Source organism: Staurois parvus, unplaced genomic scaffold (assembly GCF_062004578.1).
Source record: "Staurois parvus isolate SC_StPar_1 unplaced genomic scaffold, SC_StPar_1.0 ptg000024l, whole genome shotgun sequence".
In the NCBI taxonomy this organism is placed as follows: Eukaryota; Metazoa; Chordata; class Amphibia; order Anura; family Ranidae; genus Staurois; species Staurois parvus.
This window is the reverse complement of record NW_028317820.1, coordinates 1,072,466-1,093,730: the sequence shown is the minus strand read 5'-3', so window position 1 is coordinate 1,093,730 and position 21,265 is coordinate 1,072,466. Positions and strand designations below refer to the sequence as shown.

At 42.9% G+C, this 21,265-nt stretch overlaps 1 protein-coding gene across 1 annotated transcript in view; it reads right to left on the bottom strand.

Annotated features, from left to right (window-relative positions):
• LOC149472058 (uncharacterized) overlaps positions 1-19,572 on the bottom strand; it is a 29,691-nt gene extending 10,119 nt beyond the window's left edge. Inside the window, 5 exon segments of the mRNA XM_089693339.1 lie at positions 2,460-2,570; positions 4,201-4,491; positions 7,400-7,729; positions 14,409-14,738; positions 19,422-19,572. Coding sequence (XP_089549465.1) covers positions 2,460-2,570; positions 4,201-4,491; positions 7,400-7,729; positions 14,409-14,738; positions 19,422-19,506 — 1,147 coding nt within the window. The 5' untranslated portion in view covers positions 19,507-19,572.
• Between the last annotated feature and the right edge of the window lie 1,693 nt (positions 19,573-21,265).

Below are 21,265 nucleotides of genomic sequence, written 5' to 3'. Positions count from 1 at the left end.
TTCACGGAGGTGAGCGTGGGAGGAGGTGATGAGGGAGCTAGAGAGCAGGAAGTCTTGGGAGGAACGAAGAGAGCAGTTTGGTTGGTATTTTGAGACCAGGTTTGTGATGTAGCTGGGGCCCGAGTTGGGGATGGATTTGTAAGTTATTGTTAGTGTTTTGAATTTTAATCATTGGGTGAGCTTTAGCCAATGGAGGGATTGGTAGAGAGGGGTGGAAGACACTGAGCGGTTGGTAAAGTGGCAGCGGCATTCATAATGGACTGATGGGGGCATGGCCTATGTAAAGGTAATTCTATGAAGTTTGCACCACTGATGTATTTTAATAAAGTGGAAAGAAGTGTTTTACTGTTTCACAATGAGTTCTGCCATCATTTGTATGGGGGAAAGCAGTTGTAGAAGGATGCACTGTGTATCTCTCCCTCCATCAGGTGAAAGCTGGTTTGAGGTTTCTCCCCCTCTCCCACCCGCTGGCTTTCTGCTGCTGGAGGGAGAGACAGACCTGGTCAGATGGAGGGGGTGCCCTGGTGTTCTTGAATGGCCGCTCTCCGCTGAGCTCCTTCCCCCACCCGCACTCAGAGCTGGGACCAGGGGACATCTGGAGCAGGGAGAGGAGAAGTGGCAGAGAGGAAAGAGCCTGGAAGAGGTTAGTTGGGTTGTGTTCTCTGGGCTCTCCCTCCTGTCATCCATCCAGCACATGAGACACTGATAGATCGCACACCCTACCCGCATTTCGAGATCGAGATCGAGAGAGCGCGAGAGAGGGATAAAGAGAGAGAGATCGAGAGAGAGAGAGAGAGAGAGAGAGAGAGAGATTCATTGATCTCTCTTGCTCTCTCATTGGGGGGGGGGGGGCACACAAGTCAGTCAGTTATTCTTTGGATGTCGGCTGCCTCAAGTCCTTCTGTCTCTTCATGTAATCCTAGACAGACTCCATGATGTTGAGATCAGGGCTCTGTTGACCAGGACTCCTTGACATTGACCTATTACACACCTCCCTGATGGAATGGCATGATGGATAATTGTCTGCCTCAGCACTGAGGACACCATTGATTCTGACCAACTCTGTTTTGCAGAAATGCTTCCCCAAACTTGCAAGGAACCTCCACCGGACCCTGCAGTCACTATATCCGCTCTCCCCGGACTCTGCATTCACTGTATCTGGTCTCCTCGGACCCTGCATTCACTATATCCACTCTCCCCGGACCCTGCATTCACTATATCCACTCTCCCCGGACCCTGCATTCACTATATCTGGTCTACCACAGTACACACAACATGGAAATGCAATTATTTTAGTAAATATAAACTGCTAAATACATTTTCTCATCAGCAGTATATAGCAGTCTTGTGACTTCTATCAGTGTCCAGCTAAGCACTGGTTAAATCTTGTAGGAGGAGTTTTCATTGTGCTGTAGGAGGATGCAGGACCCCTGACCTCTGTCTGGACAGTGCTGATTGGCCTTGTGCTAATCACATGCACTCTCAAAGAAAAAAAAAATCCTCTCTAGCAATACACACCAAACTGAGCACGTGCAGAGTGTCTCCACACGATAGGTGTTATCAGAAGATAAGAGGGGGACACTGGAAAAAGGGGAAGATCAGAGAAGACAGGATCAAACAGCCTTTTTACAAAATGCAGTGGATTAACCCCTTAGGTTCCACGGTGAGTATAACCAGCAGTCTGTATATGCAGTAACACTTTAACCTCTTGGTGACCACATACTGCATATATGCAGCAGCAAGAAAAGTGGCTTTAAAGTGGCTGTAAACCCTTCCATATACCCATTGAAGTGACTGGTCTCCTCCTACATAAGCAGGTACTGTCTATCTGCAGTTTTCTCTTCTCTACAACTGCTCAAAGTACAGAATTTATAAAGCTTGTCCAAGCTGTCAGAAAAAAGGGGACAAAGAGCTGATGTTACACACTGCAGAGCTCAGTAAGGAGCTCACAGGAATACAGCTGGAGCAGTCAATCAGCTGAAGCTTCCTCCCCTTTCTTGGTGTAGGGAAAACTTGTCAGAAGTGATTCATGCTGATAGCAGAGGAATGAAGCAACAGACAGAAATTACACTTAATGCTCTGGATTGAGACACGTACACACTATAGAGGGATGTGCTTTGTTCATATTTCATGTCTGCGGTTTACAACCACTTCAATGCCTAGCCCCCACATATATGCATCCACAGTGACCTGAGGTTGTACACTGAGAGCTCTCTTGTTGCGCGCTCCCAGCACTATGACCAAGCTGTCTCCATCATGGCTTCCAATTGGCAGGCAACCAATCACAGTGGTCACACTATAGAGAAGTCATGCCACTGGGAGGCGGCATTAAGAGGTTAAAGAGGAGTTGAATAAATCCACAAGAAATGTGGGAAACCATTGTAAACTGATATCCACACGGTATAATATTTCAGACTGATAATTATTCTATCTAAGGAACTTCATTGTGTGTGTGTTACCTTTTCTCCAGCAATATCGCCTCCACAAAACAAATCCGATGACAGCTGCAACTATCACAAATATCACAACTGCTATGACAATACCGATAATGGCCACACGAGATAGGGATTCTAGAAAGATAAAATACAATAATAATAAAAAAAGGTGGAGGTTGTTACTAACACATACATGGGGGACATACATACAGTCATGGCCAAAAATATTGCCCCCCCCCCCCCCGCATTTCTGTCAGATAATGGACCACTTTCTCTTGAAAATTGTTGCAGTTACAAATGTTTCAGCATTCTCATGTTTATCTATTTTGTTTGTATTGGTATGACACAAAACAGGGGAGAAACAAAAAGTCAAATCTGACACATTCCGTGCAAAACCCCAAAAATAGACTGGACAAAATTATTGGCACCCTCAATTTAATTTTCGGTAGCAAACACCTTGGAATAAATAACTGAATTCAATGGCTTCCTGACCCATCAGTGAGTTTCTTCCACTTCTCTACTGGTATTTTGGATCGCTCTTCTTTCACCAACTGCTCCAGGTCTCTCAGACTGGAAGGGTTCCTTTCCCAACTGCTGGTCTGAGATCTCTCCACAGGAGCTCTATGGGATTGAGATCTGGACTCATTGCTTGCCAGTTCAGTCGTCTGCAGCACTTTGTCGGAAACCATTTCTAGGTGCTTTTTGACATGTTCTTTGGGTCATTGTCCTGCTGTAAGACCCATGACCTCTGATGGAGACCCAACTTTCTGACACTTGGCCCTGCATTGCACTCCACAATTCTTTGGTAGTCTTCAGATTTCATAATGCCATACACACAGCCAAGACATCCAGTGCCTGAAGCAGCAAAGCAACCCCAAACCGTCAGTGAACCTCCATCATGTGTGACTGAAGGGACTGGATTATTTTCTTTAAAGGTCTCATTGCTGAAAATTTCTGAAACCAGTAGAATGATGGGCTTTACCAAAAAACTGTCATTTTGTTTCGTCTGTCCACAGCACATTCTCCCAAAAGGATTTTGGCTTCATCAGGTAAGTATTGGCAAACTCCAATCTGGCTTTTTTTATGTTCCTGTGTCAGCAGTGGGGTCCTCCTGGGTCTCCTACCACAGCGTTCCTTTTCATTCTGTTGGTGACGTATAATGCGAGCTTACACAGTTGAGATTAGCTACAGTGCTGTAAGCTTTTTGACAATGTTGCGCACAGTGTAAACAGGAACATTAAGATCTCTGGAGATGGACTTGTAACCTTGAGATTGTCCATGCTTTTCCACAATTTTTGTTCTCGAATCCTCAAACAATTTTTTGCTGCTTTTTCTCTTCTAAATGCTCCATGCGACACACAGAGACACACAACAGAAAGGCTGAGTCAATGTTTCACCATTTTAACTGGTTGTCGGTGTGATTTCTATATTGTCAGCACATGGTAATTGATACAAGTGAGTTTAATTACTAATTACAGAAGGATCACAAACTTGGAATGCAATTATTTCTTACAATTTTGAGAAGGTGCCATTTTGTCCGGTCCATTTTTGGGGTTTGTGAAATGTGTCAGATTTGGCTTTTTGTTTCTCCACTTTTTTGTGTCATATCAATACAAACAAAATAAATAAACGCGAGAATGCAGAAACATTTGTAATTCTGGGCAATGTGTTGCATTATCTGACAGAGATGCAGGGGTGCCAATATTTTTGACCATGACTGTATTCACATAAAGAATACTTGATTGGAATTCTTGATTATTCACACCTTGATAGGTGGGCTGGAAGTCCTCCTGTAGAGGTTCTTGTAGGGATACATGTTGGACTCTGCAGGAGAAGGTTTTGTTCTGGTCATCTGTGATTGTCACAGTGCTATTCACATTGTAGGTTCCATTGTCGTATCTCAGCGTCTCTCCCATGAGCTGATCCTTGAGGACTTCTCCTTCTTTATACCAAGTTACAGTAATATCATTAGGGAAGTATCCATTGGCCATGCAGGTCAGGGTGTTCTTTGTATTTCTCTGGACACTCTTGCCAAGTATGGTGAGTACAGGCTGAGCTGTAGGGGACAGAGGGATGGTTAATGAAGTTGTACAATAAATACATAAGAATGTTTCGATCCACAAAAGTTGAGAGAATACATTTGTGAACAACAGGAATAATAAAGGTCATTCAATCTAATTCAGAGAGCAGGAACCATCCTACAGCAGCTATGGAGGAGGTAAGTGTGATGTGTAAGTTATCCTTACCTCCATAGCAATCTTCACTATGTACAGTATATTGCTGCAAAACTCTGCAACTTACACATTACTCTTACCTCCTCCAAATGGTTTTCTATTTTACTGAAAGCAGAAGCCCTGTAGAATAAAGTGGCGCTAGCTCAATTTTTTCATTCCACGATTGTGCACAACTGTTCATGAAACACATATTTTCAGAACCATGAACAATACAATAACTTTTAATGCACACAAACACAATAGAACACCCATTGTTTTGATAAGGTATTAAAGATGCGGTTGCATCAACTAAATAGGTACCAGACATGCTGAGCACACATCTGTTAAATGCATACCTCCCAACTTTTTGAGATTGGAACGAGGGACACCTATTAGCAAATGTATGTAAGCATTAGTTACTAAGATTAGTTAAACTCACAAGTGATGTTATTCCTTACCATTACTATTCCTATATAATGGCTTTTGAAGTGTATTTAGCACTTCCCATCAACACTGACCAGCTTCCCTGTCCCTGCTGAAGAAAAGCATCCCCACCACATGATGCTGCCACCACGTTTCACGGTGGGGATGTTGTGTTCAGGGTGATGTACAGTATCAGTTTTCCACCACACATAGCGTTTTGCTTTTAGGTCAAAAAGTTCCATTTTGGTCTCATCTGACCGGAGCCCCTTCTTCTGCATGATTGCTGTGTCCCCCACATGGCTTCTTGCAAACTGCAAACAGGACTTCTTATGGCTTTCTTTCAACAATGGCTTTCTTCTTCCACTCTTCCATAAAGGACAGATTTGTGGAGTGCATGACTAATAGTTGTCCTGTGGACAGATTCTCCCACCATGACAAAATGTGGAACATTTCAAGAGGTATGAATACTTTTCCAAAGCACTGTATCTCCCAAATGGGGCACAAAAAACTGAAAGAGGTTTTACCTAGTCTATACTCTTTAAAAAACTGAAAAATAAAAAAAAAACAAAATAAAAAAAAAGGATGTTACTTCTGTCTACTAGGCACTGTGGGTGGAAGCTGGGGGCAAGGTGAGTATACAGGTGAAACTCCAAAAATTAGAATATCGTGCAAAAGTTCATTTATTTCAGTAATGGAACTTAAAAGGTGAAACTAATATATGAGATAGACTCATTACATGCAAAGCAAGATAGTTCAAGCCGTGATTTGTCATAATTGTGATGATTATGGCTTACAGCTCATGAAAACCCCAAATCCACAATCTCAGAAAATTAGAATATTCCATGCAATCAATAAAACAAGGATTGTACATAGAACAATATCGGACCTCTGAAAAGTATGCATATGTACTCAGTACTTGGTTTGGGCCCCTTTTGCAGCAATTACTGCCTCAATGCGGCGTGGCATGGAAGCTATCAGCCTGTGGCACTGTTGAGGTATTATGGAAGATCAGGATGCTTCAATAGCAGCCTTCAGCTCTTCTGCATTGTTCGGTCTCATGTCTCTCATCTTTCTCTTGCCAATGCCCCCTAGATTCTCTATGAGGTTCAGGTCAGGCGAGTTTGCTGGCCAATCAAGTACAGTAATCCCACGGTCATTGAACCAGGTTTTGGTGCTTTTGGCAGTGTGGGCAGTGCCAAGTCCTGCTGGAAAATGGAGTCAGCATCCCCATAAAGCTCGTCTGTGGAAGGAAGCATGAAGTGCTCCAAAATCTCCTGGTAGACAGCTGTGTTGACCATGGACTTAATGAAGCACAGTGGACCAACACCAGCAGATGACATGGCTCCCAAAATCAACACAGACTGTGAAAATTTCACACTGGACTTCAAGCATCTTGCAGTGTGTGCCTCTCCATTCTTCCTCCATACTCGGGATCCTTGGTTTCCAAATGAGATGCAAAAGTTGCTCTCATCAGAAAAGAGGACTTTGGACCACTGAGCAACAGACCAGGTCTGTTTTTCTTTAGCCCAGGTAAGACACTTCTGACATTGTAAGAATAAGACATTTGAAGCCCATGTCCAGGATCCGTCTGCGTGTGGTGGCTCTTGATGCACTGACTCCAGCCTCAGTCCACTCCTTGTGAAAGTCCCCAACACTTTTGAATGGCCTTTTCCTGACAATCCTCTCCAGGCTGCGGTCATCCCTGCTGCTTGTGCACCTTTTTCTTCCACACTTTTCCCTTCCACATAACTTTCTATTAATGTGCTTTGATACAGCACTTTGGGAACATCCAGCTTCTTTTAAAATTACCTTTTGAGGCTTTCCCTCCTTATGGAGGGTGCTAATGATGATTTTCTGCACAACTGTCAGGTCAGGTAGTCTTTCCCATGATTGTGATTCCTACTGAACCAGACTGAGAGACCATTTAAAGGCTCAGGAACCCTTTGCAGGTGTTATGGCTTAATTAGCTGATTAGAGTGGGACACTTTGAGCCGAGAATATTCCACCTTTTCACAATATTCTCATTTTCTGAGATTGTGGATTTGGGGTTTTCATGAGCTGTAAGCCATAATCATCACAATGATGACAAATCACGGCTTGAACTATCTTGCTTTGCATGTAATGAGTCTCTCTCATATATTAGTTTCACCTTTTGCCCCCCCCCCCAAAAAAAAAAGATTCTAAAAACAATAGAAAAGAATAGAACAACAGAACATGAAACTGCTACAGTTCTTGTGTGATGGAAGTAAGGAATAGTTGTTTAGGCAAGCTGTAAGAAGCAGAGTATAAAAGCTCCCATAATAAGAGAACAAATCTAAGTTTTTGTACCTGAAATGTTCACTCTGATCTCTCTCTCCATTAGGAAAGAACTGTAGTTGACTGAACATGTGTAGACTCCACCGTCTGATACAGATGTGTCAGAAATGGTCAAATTTGCACTTCCATTCAATGCTCGATCTCTATCCAATGAATATCTGGAATTATTTGGTGTCACAGTGTTATCGTAGCGTAGGATTTGTTTTCCTTCTAAATACCACAAAACTGCAAAATATCTGGGATCTGCAGGAAGTGTATCTGCTGTGAAGGTGCAGGGAATGCGAGCAATGGATCCAACTCTGGCTGTATATGTAGAAGGTCCCATCATCTGTAGACCAGCATCTACATGAGATAAAAATCAATCAATATTATACTTTTCAACCATACATATACTATATCCTTGCACTATCACTGCTAGAAGTCAGTTGCACATGGACGTGATCATTGACTGATGATTATACTCGAAATCTCGTTGACAGAAATGTAGCACCCTCCTAGGTAGCTAGGGAGAGCTCTGGCTCTAACTGTTAGCTAGGAGTGCTGAGTTGCAACCTGGGTGTGATAACCAGATGAGTCAAATTGCGGTCAGAGCTGAGAGGCTTTCTGGGATTTCCCCCTGCTCTAGAACTTTGGAGAAAGATCTAGAAGCAGTGGGCAGAGGTGAAGAGTGGCTGGCCTGTAACTCTTAGAGGACAACAGGGGGCTTGTCGAGGGGCCAGGACAGCCTTTAAGAGTCACTGAGCCTGCTCAGCAGCAGAAGGAGTTGGAGAAGAGTTCTGGTGGAAGAGGAGGATGTAGGGCTGGAGAGCAGGGAGCTCAACCTCAAGGACTAGTTACTGTTTCCTGGATGCAAGTTAATGTGAAGATGTGTGTTGCCTGGCTATAGGGGGACCCAAAACTCAGCAACTCCTAGGGAGGTAGTTCTTCAAAATGATTGTGAGTTCAGTTGGGCTAGGTTCACATCTGTGTAGGAGTGTGTGTAAATTGCATGCGTTCTTGCACCCAAATGCAGCAGCACACAACGAGTACCAGTGGCGGAACTACCAGAATCCCAAAGATTACACTTGTGACTGAGCCCTGGAGTTCCGCCACTGTGGAGGGGCCCATGAGCCCGGACTGTGTCTCTCCAGTGGTGTTGCTGGCTGCAGGACTCTGAGGTGAGAGTTTCTCTGACAGGCAGCCCAGAGCCAGCGCTGACAGTTCCCCCTGCATAGACGGGAGAGGAGAGAGAGTTGGCTCTGCTCCTCCTGCCCTCTCCTCCTGTGTCTGCCCCTGACCACCTCCCCACCCACACTTCCTGGCAGTGTCTCAGAGAAGGAGATGTATGAGCGGAGTAGACACAGGAGGAGAGGGCGGGAGGAGGAGGGTGGAGCCAGGTAAGTTTGAAACCACGCAGCAGGAAGCGGAAAGGTGCCGACAGCCCATCCATCCATCCAGTGAGTGAAGTCTCCCCCCCTCTCCTGCCTCCCAGTATAATCATGTAAGAGGGACTCTGATGTAAGGGGGGGGGCTCTGTGGACTCTAATATAAGGGGGCTTTGGTGAGCAGAAACCACCTTACATCAGATTTCCCCTTTACTCCAGAGTCCACAGCATTCCCCCTTACATCAGAGTGCTCCCTTAAATCAGAGTTCCCCTTTAAATCTGGATCCACAGAGTTCCCCAGTTTTACAGAGAACCGCACTGCATTCCTGTGATAATCACATACCATTTGTGTGCGGTGCGATCGGAGTCATACATTCTGTATGGCCAGGGGCGGACTGACCATTTGGAAACTCGGGCACTACCCGAGGGCCCGGGGTCAATAGGGGGGCCCATGAAATGCCCCTGGTACCTTTTTCATAGGCTTTTTTTTAGTTTGGGCAAGGACACAGGGGCCCCATGATTCCCTATTGCCCGGGGGCCCCATGAGTTGTCAGTCCGCCCCTGTGTATGGCTGTAATCGCACTGCACCCACACCAAAAACATGCAGGACCCTTTTTTTTTTTAGAATTGGATCGCATGGGTATTCACACCTACAGTTGTGTCCAAAATTATTCAACCCCCAATGCTGTAAAGGGGTTTAGGGACTATAGTGTACATTTGGAATTGTATTCAGAATCAAATCCTACAAGGACGTTGTAACTACCCAAATGCAACTAAAATGACATCAATTGTTTATGTAATACAGTAGTAAATGGTTCTTATGTGGTTTCTTCATTGCCACAATTATTCAACCCCTTAAAGACTACCACTCTGAAGAACAGAGGTTCATACAGGTGCTTTCCATCAGGTATTGAAAACACCTGTGGATGTCACCGAGCAGCAATCAAGCATAATAAGCACCAATTAGGCAGCTTTAAAATGACTGTGATACTCAGCTCCTTCTAGACATTTACTGGTGTGGTTACAAACATGGTGAAGGCAAGAGAATGGTCCAGGAAGACAAGAGAAGAGGTGATTTCTCTTCACAGGAAGGGCAATGGCTATAAGAAGATTGCAAAGATGTTAAACATACCAAGAGACACCTTAGGAAGCATCATTCGCAAATTCAAGGCAAAGGGCACTGTTGAAACGCTACCTGGTCGTGGCAGAAAGAAGATGCTGACTTCGACTGCTGTGCGCTACCTGAAGCGTAGAGTGGAGAGAAGTCCCCGTGTGACTGCTGAGGAACTGAGAAAAGATTTGTCAGATGTGGGTACAGAAGTTTCAGCCCAGACAATAAGACGCACACTGCGTAATGAAGGCCTCCGTGCCAGAACTCCCAGGCGTACCCCCTTGCTGTCTCCAAAGAATAAGAAGAGTCGACTGCAGTATGCCAAAAGCCATGTGGACAAACCACAAAAGTTGTGGGATAGTGTTCTGTGGACTGATGAAACAAAATTAGAACTGTTTGGGCCCATGGATCAACGCTATGTTTGGAGGAGGAAGAACAAGGCCTATGATGAAAAGAACACCTTGCCTACTGTGAAGCATGGTGGAGGGTCAATCATGCTTTGGGGCTGTTTTGCTTCTGCAGGTACAGGGAAGCTTCAGCGTGTGCAAGGTACCATGAATTCTCTTCAGTACCAGGAGATATTGGATGGAAACGTGATGCAGTCCGTCACACACCTGAGGCTTGGGAGACGTTGGACCTTTCAACAGGACAATGATCCCAAGCATACCTCCAAGTCCACTAGAGCATGGTTGCAGAGGAAAGGCTGGAACATTTTGGAGTGGCCATCGCAGTCACCAGACTTAAATCCGATTGAGAACCTCTGGTGGGACTTAAAGAAAGCAGTTGCAGTGCGCAAGCCTAAGAATGTGACTGAACTGGAGGCCTTTGCCCATGAAGAATGGGCGAAGATACCCGTAGATCGCTGCAAGACACTTGTGTCAAGCTATGCTTCACGTTTAAAAGCTGTTATAACTGTAAAAGGATGCTGTACTAAGTACTAAGATTGAATGTCACTTGGGGGTTGAATAAAACTGATAATGCTGTGAGCACAGAAAAGACATTTGTGGTTATTTCATTATAACTGTTATGTTATATTTGTCTGACCTACAAGTGCCTCTTTAATGTAAATGTAAGCAAGATGACTGAATGATCAAAAGCAATGTCAAACTGGCCAAAACACTCAATTTCAGTGGGGGTTGAATAATTTTGGACACAACTGTATGCGATCTGATTCTGCATGAAAAATCCCCTGCAAGGTAATGTCATAGTGTGCCGTTATGCATCGCAGACTAGCACATTATGAAGGACTTACCTTACAACGAAGCCCTCCAGCAGAACGCTGTTACCGCTGCAGAGGCTTCCATCTTCACCCGGTCTTCCTTCAGGGTTCACGAGCTCCGGCATCTGACTGGCCGAGCCGCGATGATGTCACTCCCAAGTGCGGGAGTATTGAGTCATGACACAGTGTTCTGTAGGAACGGCAAAGGTATGCTGTCACTTCAGAGCTCATGTGCCGCCTGTCAAAAAAAGTGAATATCTCCTAAACAGTGAACATTTATGAGACATTCATTTTATTTTACCTACAGGGAAGATTTATTATAGGCTTACCAGTAAGTCAGGGGTCTCCAAACTTTCTTGACAAAGGGCCAATTTACTGTACTTCAGACTTTAGGGGGGCCGGACTGTGGCCTTTGGGAGTAGAAAAGATCTGGATGTCAGTGGGGAAACCATTTGTAGGGGTTAGTGGGAGGAATAGTACCCCATCATTGGTGTCAGTGAGAGGAATATTGCCCCATCATTGGTGTCATATGGAGGAATATTTCCCCATCATTGATGTTGGTGGGCCCCATTGTTGGTGTCATAGGATGCAACTGTGCCCCATCATTGGTGTCAGTGGGGAGAATTATGCCTCATGGTTGGTATCAGAAATAGTGAAATAGTGCTCCAAGGGCTGCATAAAAACAAGCAAAGGGCCTCATCTGGCCGTTGCGCTGCAGTTTGGAGACCACTGCTGTAGGTAAAAGACACAAAAGGTTGTGTTCTTCCAGTTAACTTTTTTCCTTTATTTTTGGATGGAGTAGAGAAGGGTCGGGGTTTTTTATTGCTGTTGGTGTCCTCACTTGGAAGATTCACCCTTTTTAATTGTCCTGGGGAGGAAAATAGATCTATAAATGAACAAACTACAAGTCCCATCTGCAACTGTGGCTTTGTAGGATCCTGTGAAAAAAAATAATAAAGGCACATTTTTTACTGCAAAAATATGAGCATTTATTATTTTATTAACGTAAACTTAGCTTTTAAAGAGCAGCTTTAATTAATTGCTTCCCCTCCGCCCAATAGTAGAAATACTGCTACAGGGCAGCAGGGGAGCACACAATCATGTGTATATATATATGTGATTTTGCAGTTCTGGGTAGGGGGCAAGCCTTGCATGCGCTTTACCCACACCGCCATTCGTGGCCTCGGCTGTCAATCACCGGGTCCCAGCCAGTGATTACTCACCAGCACCCGGTGATCACCGAGTAATACAGGCAGGGGGGGCAAGAACTGTATGTAAACAATACATATCTCTCCCCGCCAGCTCCTGCATACTGCTTTGTATGGCTCTGCTTACAGTGTAAAATACAAACACAGCCCACGTAGTAAAACAGCACACAGGTAACCATTTGATTGCCTCTCATGTTAACCCCTTCCTGCCGAGTGCCATTAGTACAGTGTCAGTGCTTTTTATTAGCACTGTATTGGTGTCATCTGGGGATGTCAGTGATATCAAATTAATTCCCCCCCCCAGTGTCAGAATGCCCACCGCAGTCGCGCAGTCCCATTATAAATCGCTGATCACCGCCATTACTAATAGAAAAAAAAAAATCCCAGTATCTATACCACCATTTGTAGATGCTATAACTTTCACGTAAACCAATTAATTTACATGTATTGGGATTTCTTTTAGCAAAGGCATGTTGAGAATACATTTTGGCCAAAATTTATGAAGGAATTAGATTTTTTACATTTTCTTACTGGACATGTTTAATAGCAAAAAGTCAAAAATATTGTTTTTTTCTCAAAATTGTTGGCCTTTTTTTTTATAGTGCAAAAAATAAAAAACGTGCAGGCGATCAAATACCAAGGAAATTAATCTCTATTTGTGGGGAAAAAAGGGACATAAATTTAATTTGGGTGCAGCGTCACATAATCACGCAATTGTCAGGTAAAGTAACGCAGCACCGTATCACAAAAAATGGCCTGGTCAGGAAGGGGAGGAAATCCTCTGGAGGGCAAGGGGTTAATCTCCTCTCCAAAAATTAAAAGCCAGCAGCTACAAAAACTGTAGCTGCCATCTTTTAATATAAGGACACTAACCTGTCCTGGAGTCCAGCAATGTCCTCACCTGAGCCCATTCTTCACTGAGCTTTGGGTCCCTTGTGCTGGCATCGTAGCTTCCCTGACGGTATTCCCGAGTGTAGCTCGGGGTAAAGTTTCAGTACCAAAAGCGGTAACCCCGAGCTACACTCAGGCTTACCATGTGGCGTTGCTCCGGCATCTGTTCTTCACTTATCTTGTCCTGCGCTCCCGCGATGTCCCTCCTGCAGTGTCCCCGGCAATGTAATCCGGCATCTGTCATCTGGGTTCTGTCCTCTGCGAGCGTCGGGACGTACGGGGGACAGAACGGCGGGAAATTTGAAAATGAGAAAAAGTGACATTCACTAAAATCACATAGTAAAACATTACTGTACCAAACCATTTCACATACATTTTGTCCCGAGTGCTTTGTCCTGTCCCCTGCCTGGAAACTGAGAAATTCTTATTGCCTGGAAACTGAGAAACATCCATGGCGTCCAAAAAGCGTCCCTTTAGGTCAGACGCGGTTTTAGACCGGCTAGAGAACAGCGATAGTAAATCAGAACCACTTGCAGAATTGAGTGATAATGATTCGTGGGAGAAATTCTTCATCAGACACTGAAAACGATTCTGCGACTTTCCTCAGTGATGTGCGAACTTGGCGCTATATTTCAAATTTCAGTGTTTTTGGTTTGATTATATTATTGAATTAAATGTATTATTATTATATTATTATTTTTTATGATTATTTATTAAATTATAATTTATGATTTCATGTTTCAAATTTTATCATACCCGGGATGTTTACTAGACTCTTGTTCTGACAGATTTCAGTGAGTTATTCCTAAATTACAGGCCTACAATAAAATAAAATACATATTTCCATGCAAAAAAATGTACCGCTTTGAGCACAGAAATATGGACATAATCAGACCGCTAGGCAGGTTAACTAAGGGAAACTGGCTGTGAAGAAAAACAACATTTCTGAGAGTGTTCTTCCGAGATAGTCAGAGATACTTTCAGGATAATGATGTCTCCCTCACCTTGGCACTGGAAGCTGGAGCCAAGTTAAATATGCTTTCTTTTTATTTCACTGGTGGGTTTATTCCCTTTTTTTTTACAGATATCACTTGTATGGTTAAACATACTGTGGTTTTTGAATAATTTTAGCTGGCTGCTGGGGTAGAGGGATTCAAGCTGATGAAAACAATTATTAGATCTTTAAGTATGAGAATAACAAAAAAAAAGGAAACCTGGATTTCTTTACCTGAAATTTCCACTTTGATATTTTTTTCTGTTGCTAAAGGACTGTTGGTCACTGAACATGTGTAGATTCCACCATCTGATAGAAATGTATTAGATATGGTCAGCTCAGCAAATCCATTTATTGCCCGATCTTCATCCAATGAATATCTGGGATTAGTTGATGTCACAGTGTTATCGTAGCGCAGGATTTGTTTTCCTTCTAAATACCACAAAACTGCAAAATTTCTGGGATCTGCAGGCAGTTTATCTGCTGTGAAGGTGCAGGGAATTCGGGCAATGGATCCAACTTTGGCTGTATATGTAGAAGGTCCCGTCATCTGTAGAGCAGCACCTGTATGAGATAAAGATCAGATTTATACTGACAGTAAGGTGAGGTCACCTTCCCATCCCAGAATAGTAGGGATATTTCTCTGCAATATTAGTTTTCGGCATAAACACAGGTTTGTTCCAACTTACTTTGAACTTTAGTTTAAACCAAGTTAAAGGTCTTTCAAAGAGATCAAGAGGGCCATCTTGAGAGTCCATATTCATTTATTGATGGTGATCATATCAAAAAAGGTAGATAAAAGTTAGCCAAAGCGTTTTGGGGGCAAACGATCCCCCTTTGTCAGGGCTCCAAAAAAACCAGCAAGACTCTTTTACTAGGACTCTTATTAGGAAGCTATTAAAATGTACTCTTACTCAGGAAAAGAACATTATTAATCATAACGAATGTGTGCTAAAGAAGCATGTACACTTCTCTGGGGGCTCCCATTTTGTGGTGGAGATGCTGGAGTGGTGTCATTGAGCCCAACCAACGTCTCCTGAGTGATGAATATAAGATCAGTGTTCAGCACCTCACATCTACTCCATCTTGAGGGTTTGTGTGAAAACCACCCCCACCACCACCACTTACCTATACTCAACTCTTCAGCTCCCCCCCCCACCCATCCTTCCTACTATCGTCAAAGCTTAAAGAGTGTGGTGATGTCACAGCCCTCTGTCACATGAAAGTGCTCAGGCCTAGCAACTGGCTGCATCAATGGAGGAGCACATCATCATGGGAGGTAGCCACATGCTTCTTTATGCTTGGACCCACTGATTATTTTGAAGTGGCACCTACTGTAGAAGGACTGTTGGGCCAAACTAGAGAGGCAATTATAATAAGGTCTAGCAGTGGGCTTTACACAGATCCTGTCAATTAGCCCTGAATAAGCAAGACAACAGGATATCTTTTCCCACGATCTGTATATAAAGGTTCTCCAGCATGATGCCCCATCTTGGGGATACATTTATAAATGGTCTTCCCCTTCAGAGCCACCAAACCAACACTAAGTGAAACTGCTGACTCTCAACCCTTGCTCTTGTCTCCACTGATGATTGAGAAACTGCTTCCCACTGTGCCACCTTTAATCGCTGTGTGCAATCACATGAGATCAAGAAACGATTAGAGGAAAATACTGTAATCTTGGTAATTAAAATCATTAAAAGTATATAAAATCGGTGCACTCACATTCAGAGGTGCTAGCCCTGAAATCAATCTATGTTGTACTAATAGTGCTGGGATTGCACCAACGAATGTCAGTGCACTGATTTTATATGCTTTTAATTATTTTAATAAATCGAATCATGCAATAACGTACTCCCATCTGTGATAATTGTGCGCACAGATATGGACAATGACAACCATAATTTGGATCATACTCTGCAAATGTCATTCTCACTCCAAATCAGTCCCCCCTCACTTTTTTTTGAATGGCATGTGGTGTGTGTGTATGCTGGGGTTGTAAGGACATCAGGCACAGCTGGATACACTTCATGGTTGTAAACCCAATTAGCTGGTTCCATGACGTCTGTCAGACTCTGGCCCTGGCCTGATCGTAAAGCTATAAATCCGTCAGTCACTGGACATGAAAAGCATTCCAGTGTAGCAGTAAAACTACATCCCACTTGAAATCACTTTTTCATACAAATTCATAAATCCCGACTGGAACAAGGTACAATAAAACAAAGCATATATTCAGATAGCTCGTTTTAATACAGGTCACCTGACACCTTACACCCCTATGTGGCATCTACACGAGAGTAGAAAGCGAAATCTCTTTAACTGTCACATCCAGATATGTCATATTTGATGTCTGGAAGTTCAGAATATGGTTCTGCATATTAACCTGCCAGTGGCTAGGCTGCTGCATGCACCTATGGAAGGTTATTGACCATGGTATAAACTTGTGAGGGATTTGGGTCACAGCCTGGGTCTCCGCCTAATCCCCCTCCCCAAATGAGGCGATTGGCCCTTGGCTTCAGTAGACACCCCCTGCTGGGACACTAGAAAAAGCTGTCAGGCCTGGAGAGAGGGTAGATGAAGAAGTTCTCCCTTTTAACATCAGGAACCAACTTTGGAAGAAAATGAACCCTTTTGTTTAGGACACTTGAACTCTGCTTAAATCCAGGACTTCTGCAAGTATTCTACCTTCTTAAATTTCTTTATGTTATCTCTCTGTTGTGTTGTTGCTCTCTCTATTTATATATATATATTGGTTACATATTTTCTGTAAATATTTTATTGCACCATTTTGACCCTTTTTAGTAATAAATCCTATTTTCTGAAAAGTGTTGAACTGTTTCTAAAGCTCTTTAATGCACCTAAACTGACAGGCCTGGCAAGGACAGCATTAATCAGAGAAGCAGCCAAGAGGTCCATGGGAACTCTGGAGGAGCTGCAGAGATCCACAGCTCAGGTGGGAGAATCTGTCCACAGGACAACTATTAGTCGTGCACTCCACAAATCTGACATAACAAAAGTGCTGCGCTATGTGAGATAATAATGATAAGTGTATATACCTGAGAATCAAAAAAACTCTCAACCCATATAGATGAAATGTGATACAGTAGCCCATGAATGTTGCGACATATCAAGATGATAAATGTACAAAAAATATTATATTATGAAACGTGCAATCATAAATAATAGTGACTCAACAAATAGTCCAAATGAATAAGAAGAAGTTCTTGATCCAATAATACAATTATTATGAACCGCAGTCCTGAAGAGAGTGAAGTGACATCCCAATGTGGAAATAAGACATCAGTGGAATCCTTCACCACTATGCACTCACCAGAACTTAAGTATAATAGGCTTGTAGTAAAAATCCTCCAAGGTATGCATGTCTCCTCCTCTCAAGGGCTGATATGTGGCCTTCAGTAATGTGTCCTAAAAAATGAGAGCTCACCACACAGAGCCCAAGATGGAGGTATATAGTGTAGTATTTATTAAAATTTGTTACAAACAAATACACACCACGTGGAACAAAGAAAATGCGGCCACACTTATCTGGCCTTTATGGAAGAGTGGCAAGAAGAAAGCCATTGTTGGAAGAAAGCCATAAGAAGTCCTGTTTGCAGTGTGTGAGAAGCCATGTGGGGGACACAGTAAACATGTGGAAGAAGGGGCTCTGGTCAGATGAGACCAAAATTGAACGTTTTGGCCTAAAAGTATAACACTATGTGTGGTGGAAAACTAACACTGCACATCACCCTGAAACCACCATCCCCACTGTGAAACATGGCGTCGGCAGCATCATGTGGTGGGGATGCTTTTCTTCAGCAGGGACAGGGAAGCTGGTTAGAGTTGATGGTAATGGTGCACTGAAATGAAAATTCTGGTGCCAAAACCAAAAATCCAGGATGCACTTGGCCGCAAACCGAAACCAAAATGGGCAATTTTTAAAAAATCAATATATATTTTTGGGAAAAAATACACTTTAATTAAAAAAAGAAAAAAAAACCCACAATATATACCCCACTTTTTTTGTATAATATGAAAGAGTATGTTATGGCAAGTAAATAGATACCCAACATACAAGATTTATCTGTGCTCAAATCCCAATAGCTAGTACATGCATATTGTAAAGCGTTGAGCAAACTGTTGGCGCTGTATAAATCCTGTATTATAATAATCTATCCATCAGGTGCTAAAGGGGTGCGACCACATATTAACACTAGAAATTCTGAAGAGCCCTCTGCACACTGCTACGTGGGTCAGTAGCCAGACCTAGGCCCGGTAGCTCAAAAAGACTTTTGTTGCGAAAGGGGGTCCTACAAGTATACAAGCTGAATACAAATATAACATGACAAAATGTGGAAAGTTCAAGGGGTAGGAATAATTTTTCAAGACACTGTAGGCTTTTATCAGCATTTTTTGGTAGGAGTGTTTTCAGGCTGGAAAAAAACCCCAGAACTACTGAGTTTGCAGAGGAGTTTTTCAAAAACGTTCTAATGCTGAAAAATGCTGGAAAACACTGAAAAATGTGGCAATTCAGTGTTTATGTGCGTTTTTGAGCCTCAAGATTTTGTGGGAGTATAGTTTTGTTAAAAATCACTAAAAACTCTGAAAAACGCTAATGCAAAGATGCTAAAAAACGCAACAAAACTCGTGTTTCTTTTTCTACAGCTAACGCTACTGGCGTTTTTACAACATCCAGTGTGCATGAGGCCTTAGAGTGGAGCACAGGGCTTGGCAGTGAAAGGGTTAAACAATGTTGGTAAAGAATCTTTGATAAGAAAGTTGGTCAGCCACAAGTCTGGGGAGCATTACCCCCCCAAAACAAATGAGAAAGATTCACTGACTACGGCTTTGATTTCAAAGTCACATGTCAGTGCGACTTCAGGTGCGACTTGTAAGACGTCTGTACAACTTCATGCACAAATGCCAATGCCAGTCCCACCAGAAGTCGGCAAAACTAGTGCAGGAACTAATTTTCAGCAATTGGAGTCGGACCAATTAGAACGGTTCCATTGCCAATCATAGGGTGTGACTTGATTTGAACTGTCAAATTGCATGACAAATCACATCAATGTGAACTGGAGTTGCCACTTCATCCCTTTAAACCCGAACACATATTACTGACATGGATGAAGTGGCAACCCTAGTGTGAATGGGGGGGAGGGCTTAGATATATTTACCTTTAAAACGTAACCAGCTGGTTTGCATTTACTCCACAAAAGAAAAAAAAAAGGTCTGAAAGTAACTGACCTGTGGAGCACAGAAGAGAGAAAAGCCAAACCACTCCTCCATTCATCATGTGGTTTGCTTCTCTTCTTGGTAAAGTGGTGACCATCCTGTCCTGTTAGCTGTTGAGAAGGTCGAGAAATGAAATGAAGAAATAACTGAAGCATGAAAAATTAATAATACTTTCACTTTCATGTTTGCACCTCCACGCCTCCTATTATTCAATCTATGAAAAGAATCTGTTAGAATCACAACTGAACTAGATCCAGGAGATCGATGTACTGAATTTAAGAGAAACCCCAAAAAGCCATAGAAAATGTTCAGATATATTGATTTTTAAAGAACCTGTTTTTGCTGTCATTGGTAAAAAAAATGGGCATTGCTATGGAGTTATATTCCTTGAACGTACTGCTGTGATAACAGGAAGATATTTGAGCCAAAACCAGTCTGATCGGCATAAAGGTTGTGTCTTTGTTACTCATTCCCCTATACCTTCATTCCGGTCATGACTTTAAACTGGTTTGGTGAGTGATCTATGATCTGCAGCACACCAGACACGGCCCATCTATCTGTGGACTAATACATAAAGATTTAAAGGGACAATAAACTCTGGTATATAAAATAAATCAAATCAAGTTTATATTCTTAAAGGGTAACTCCACATTCATGGGGAAAAAAAAAAAATAATAATAATTATATATATATAGTATACAATTGTGACTCACGTCATATTGTAATTAAATGTTATTAAGAATGACCTTTCCTTTTCATTCTGCAGAGCTGTAATTATCTGTAAAATGTAATATGGATCCCTGGAGACATTCTGTACACAGAGGGTGTACACCCCCCTAGAAATGTCATTTCCTGCTTGTGTGATTGGCTGTATGATTTACCCAGAAGTCTGCACTAAGATACAAGTCAGATTTTGGGCATCCCCTACAACAAAAATGTAATTTGTGGCGAGATACTCCCAGAGGGAAATCATGTCTAAAGGGATGCAGACCCCGCCACTTTCCTCACTGGAGCCCTGCAACTGTAGCAGCTGATTGATAATTATAAAACCACTCCCATACAGATTCACTCTGCACATGGACACAGCCAGACAAACAGCTACTTTTTCAAAATAACAGAAGGTAGGAATCTGCAAAAAAGTTTGTTAAAATCCCCGCAATGTACAGAGATCACCTGGAGGGGAAGGGTTTGGGGTTTTTTTTTACAATTTAACTCAAAAAGGTCCCTTGTATTGCTTCCAGCTGCCTCCAAATCTCCAAACCTTTTTTGCTGCTGTGACTTCATTTTATTTATTATTATTTATTTATTTCAGGTACTTATATAGCGCCATCAATTTATGCAGCGCTTTACATATATATTGTACATTCACATCAGTCCCTAACCCTCAAGGGGTGTACAATCTAAGGTCACTAACTCACATTCATACACATACTAGGGACAATTTAGAGAGAATCCAATTAACCTATCAGCATGTCTTTGGAGTGTGGGAGGAAACCAGAGTACCCGGAGGAAACCCACGCAGGCACAGGGAGAACATGCAAACTCCAGGCAGGTGATGCCGTGGTTGGGATTTAAACCAATGACCCTAGTACTGCCAGGCGGAAGTGCTAACCACTTAGCCACTGTGCTGCCCTAGAGGGTGGCTACGTTTATTCTTCATGGTCTCACTGTAAGTCAGAACTTAGCCAGCCTCTCTTGACTAAAGGGGTTGGACTAGGGACTATGGACAATAGCAAGGAGAGTCCTCCATTACATCAGAGTCCCCCTATATCAGGGTCCCCTTCATATTTCCCCCTTGCATCTGGTTCCCATCAGATTCCTCCATTACATCAGGGTTCCAATCAGAATCCCCCTTA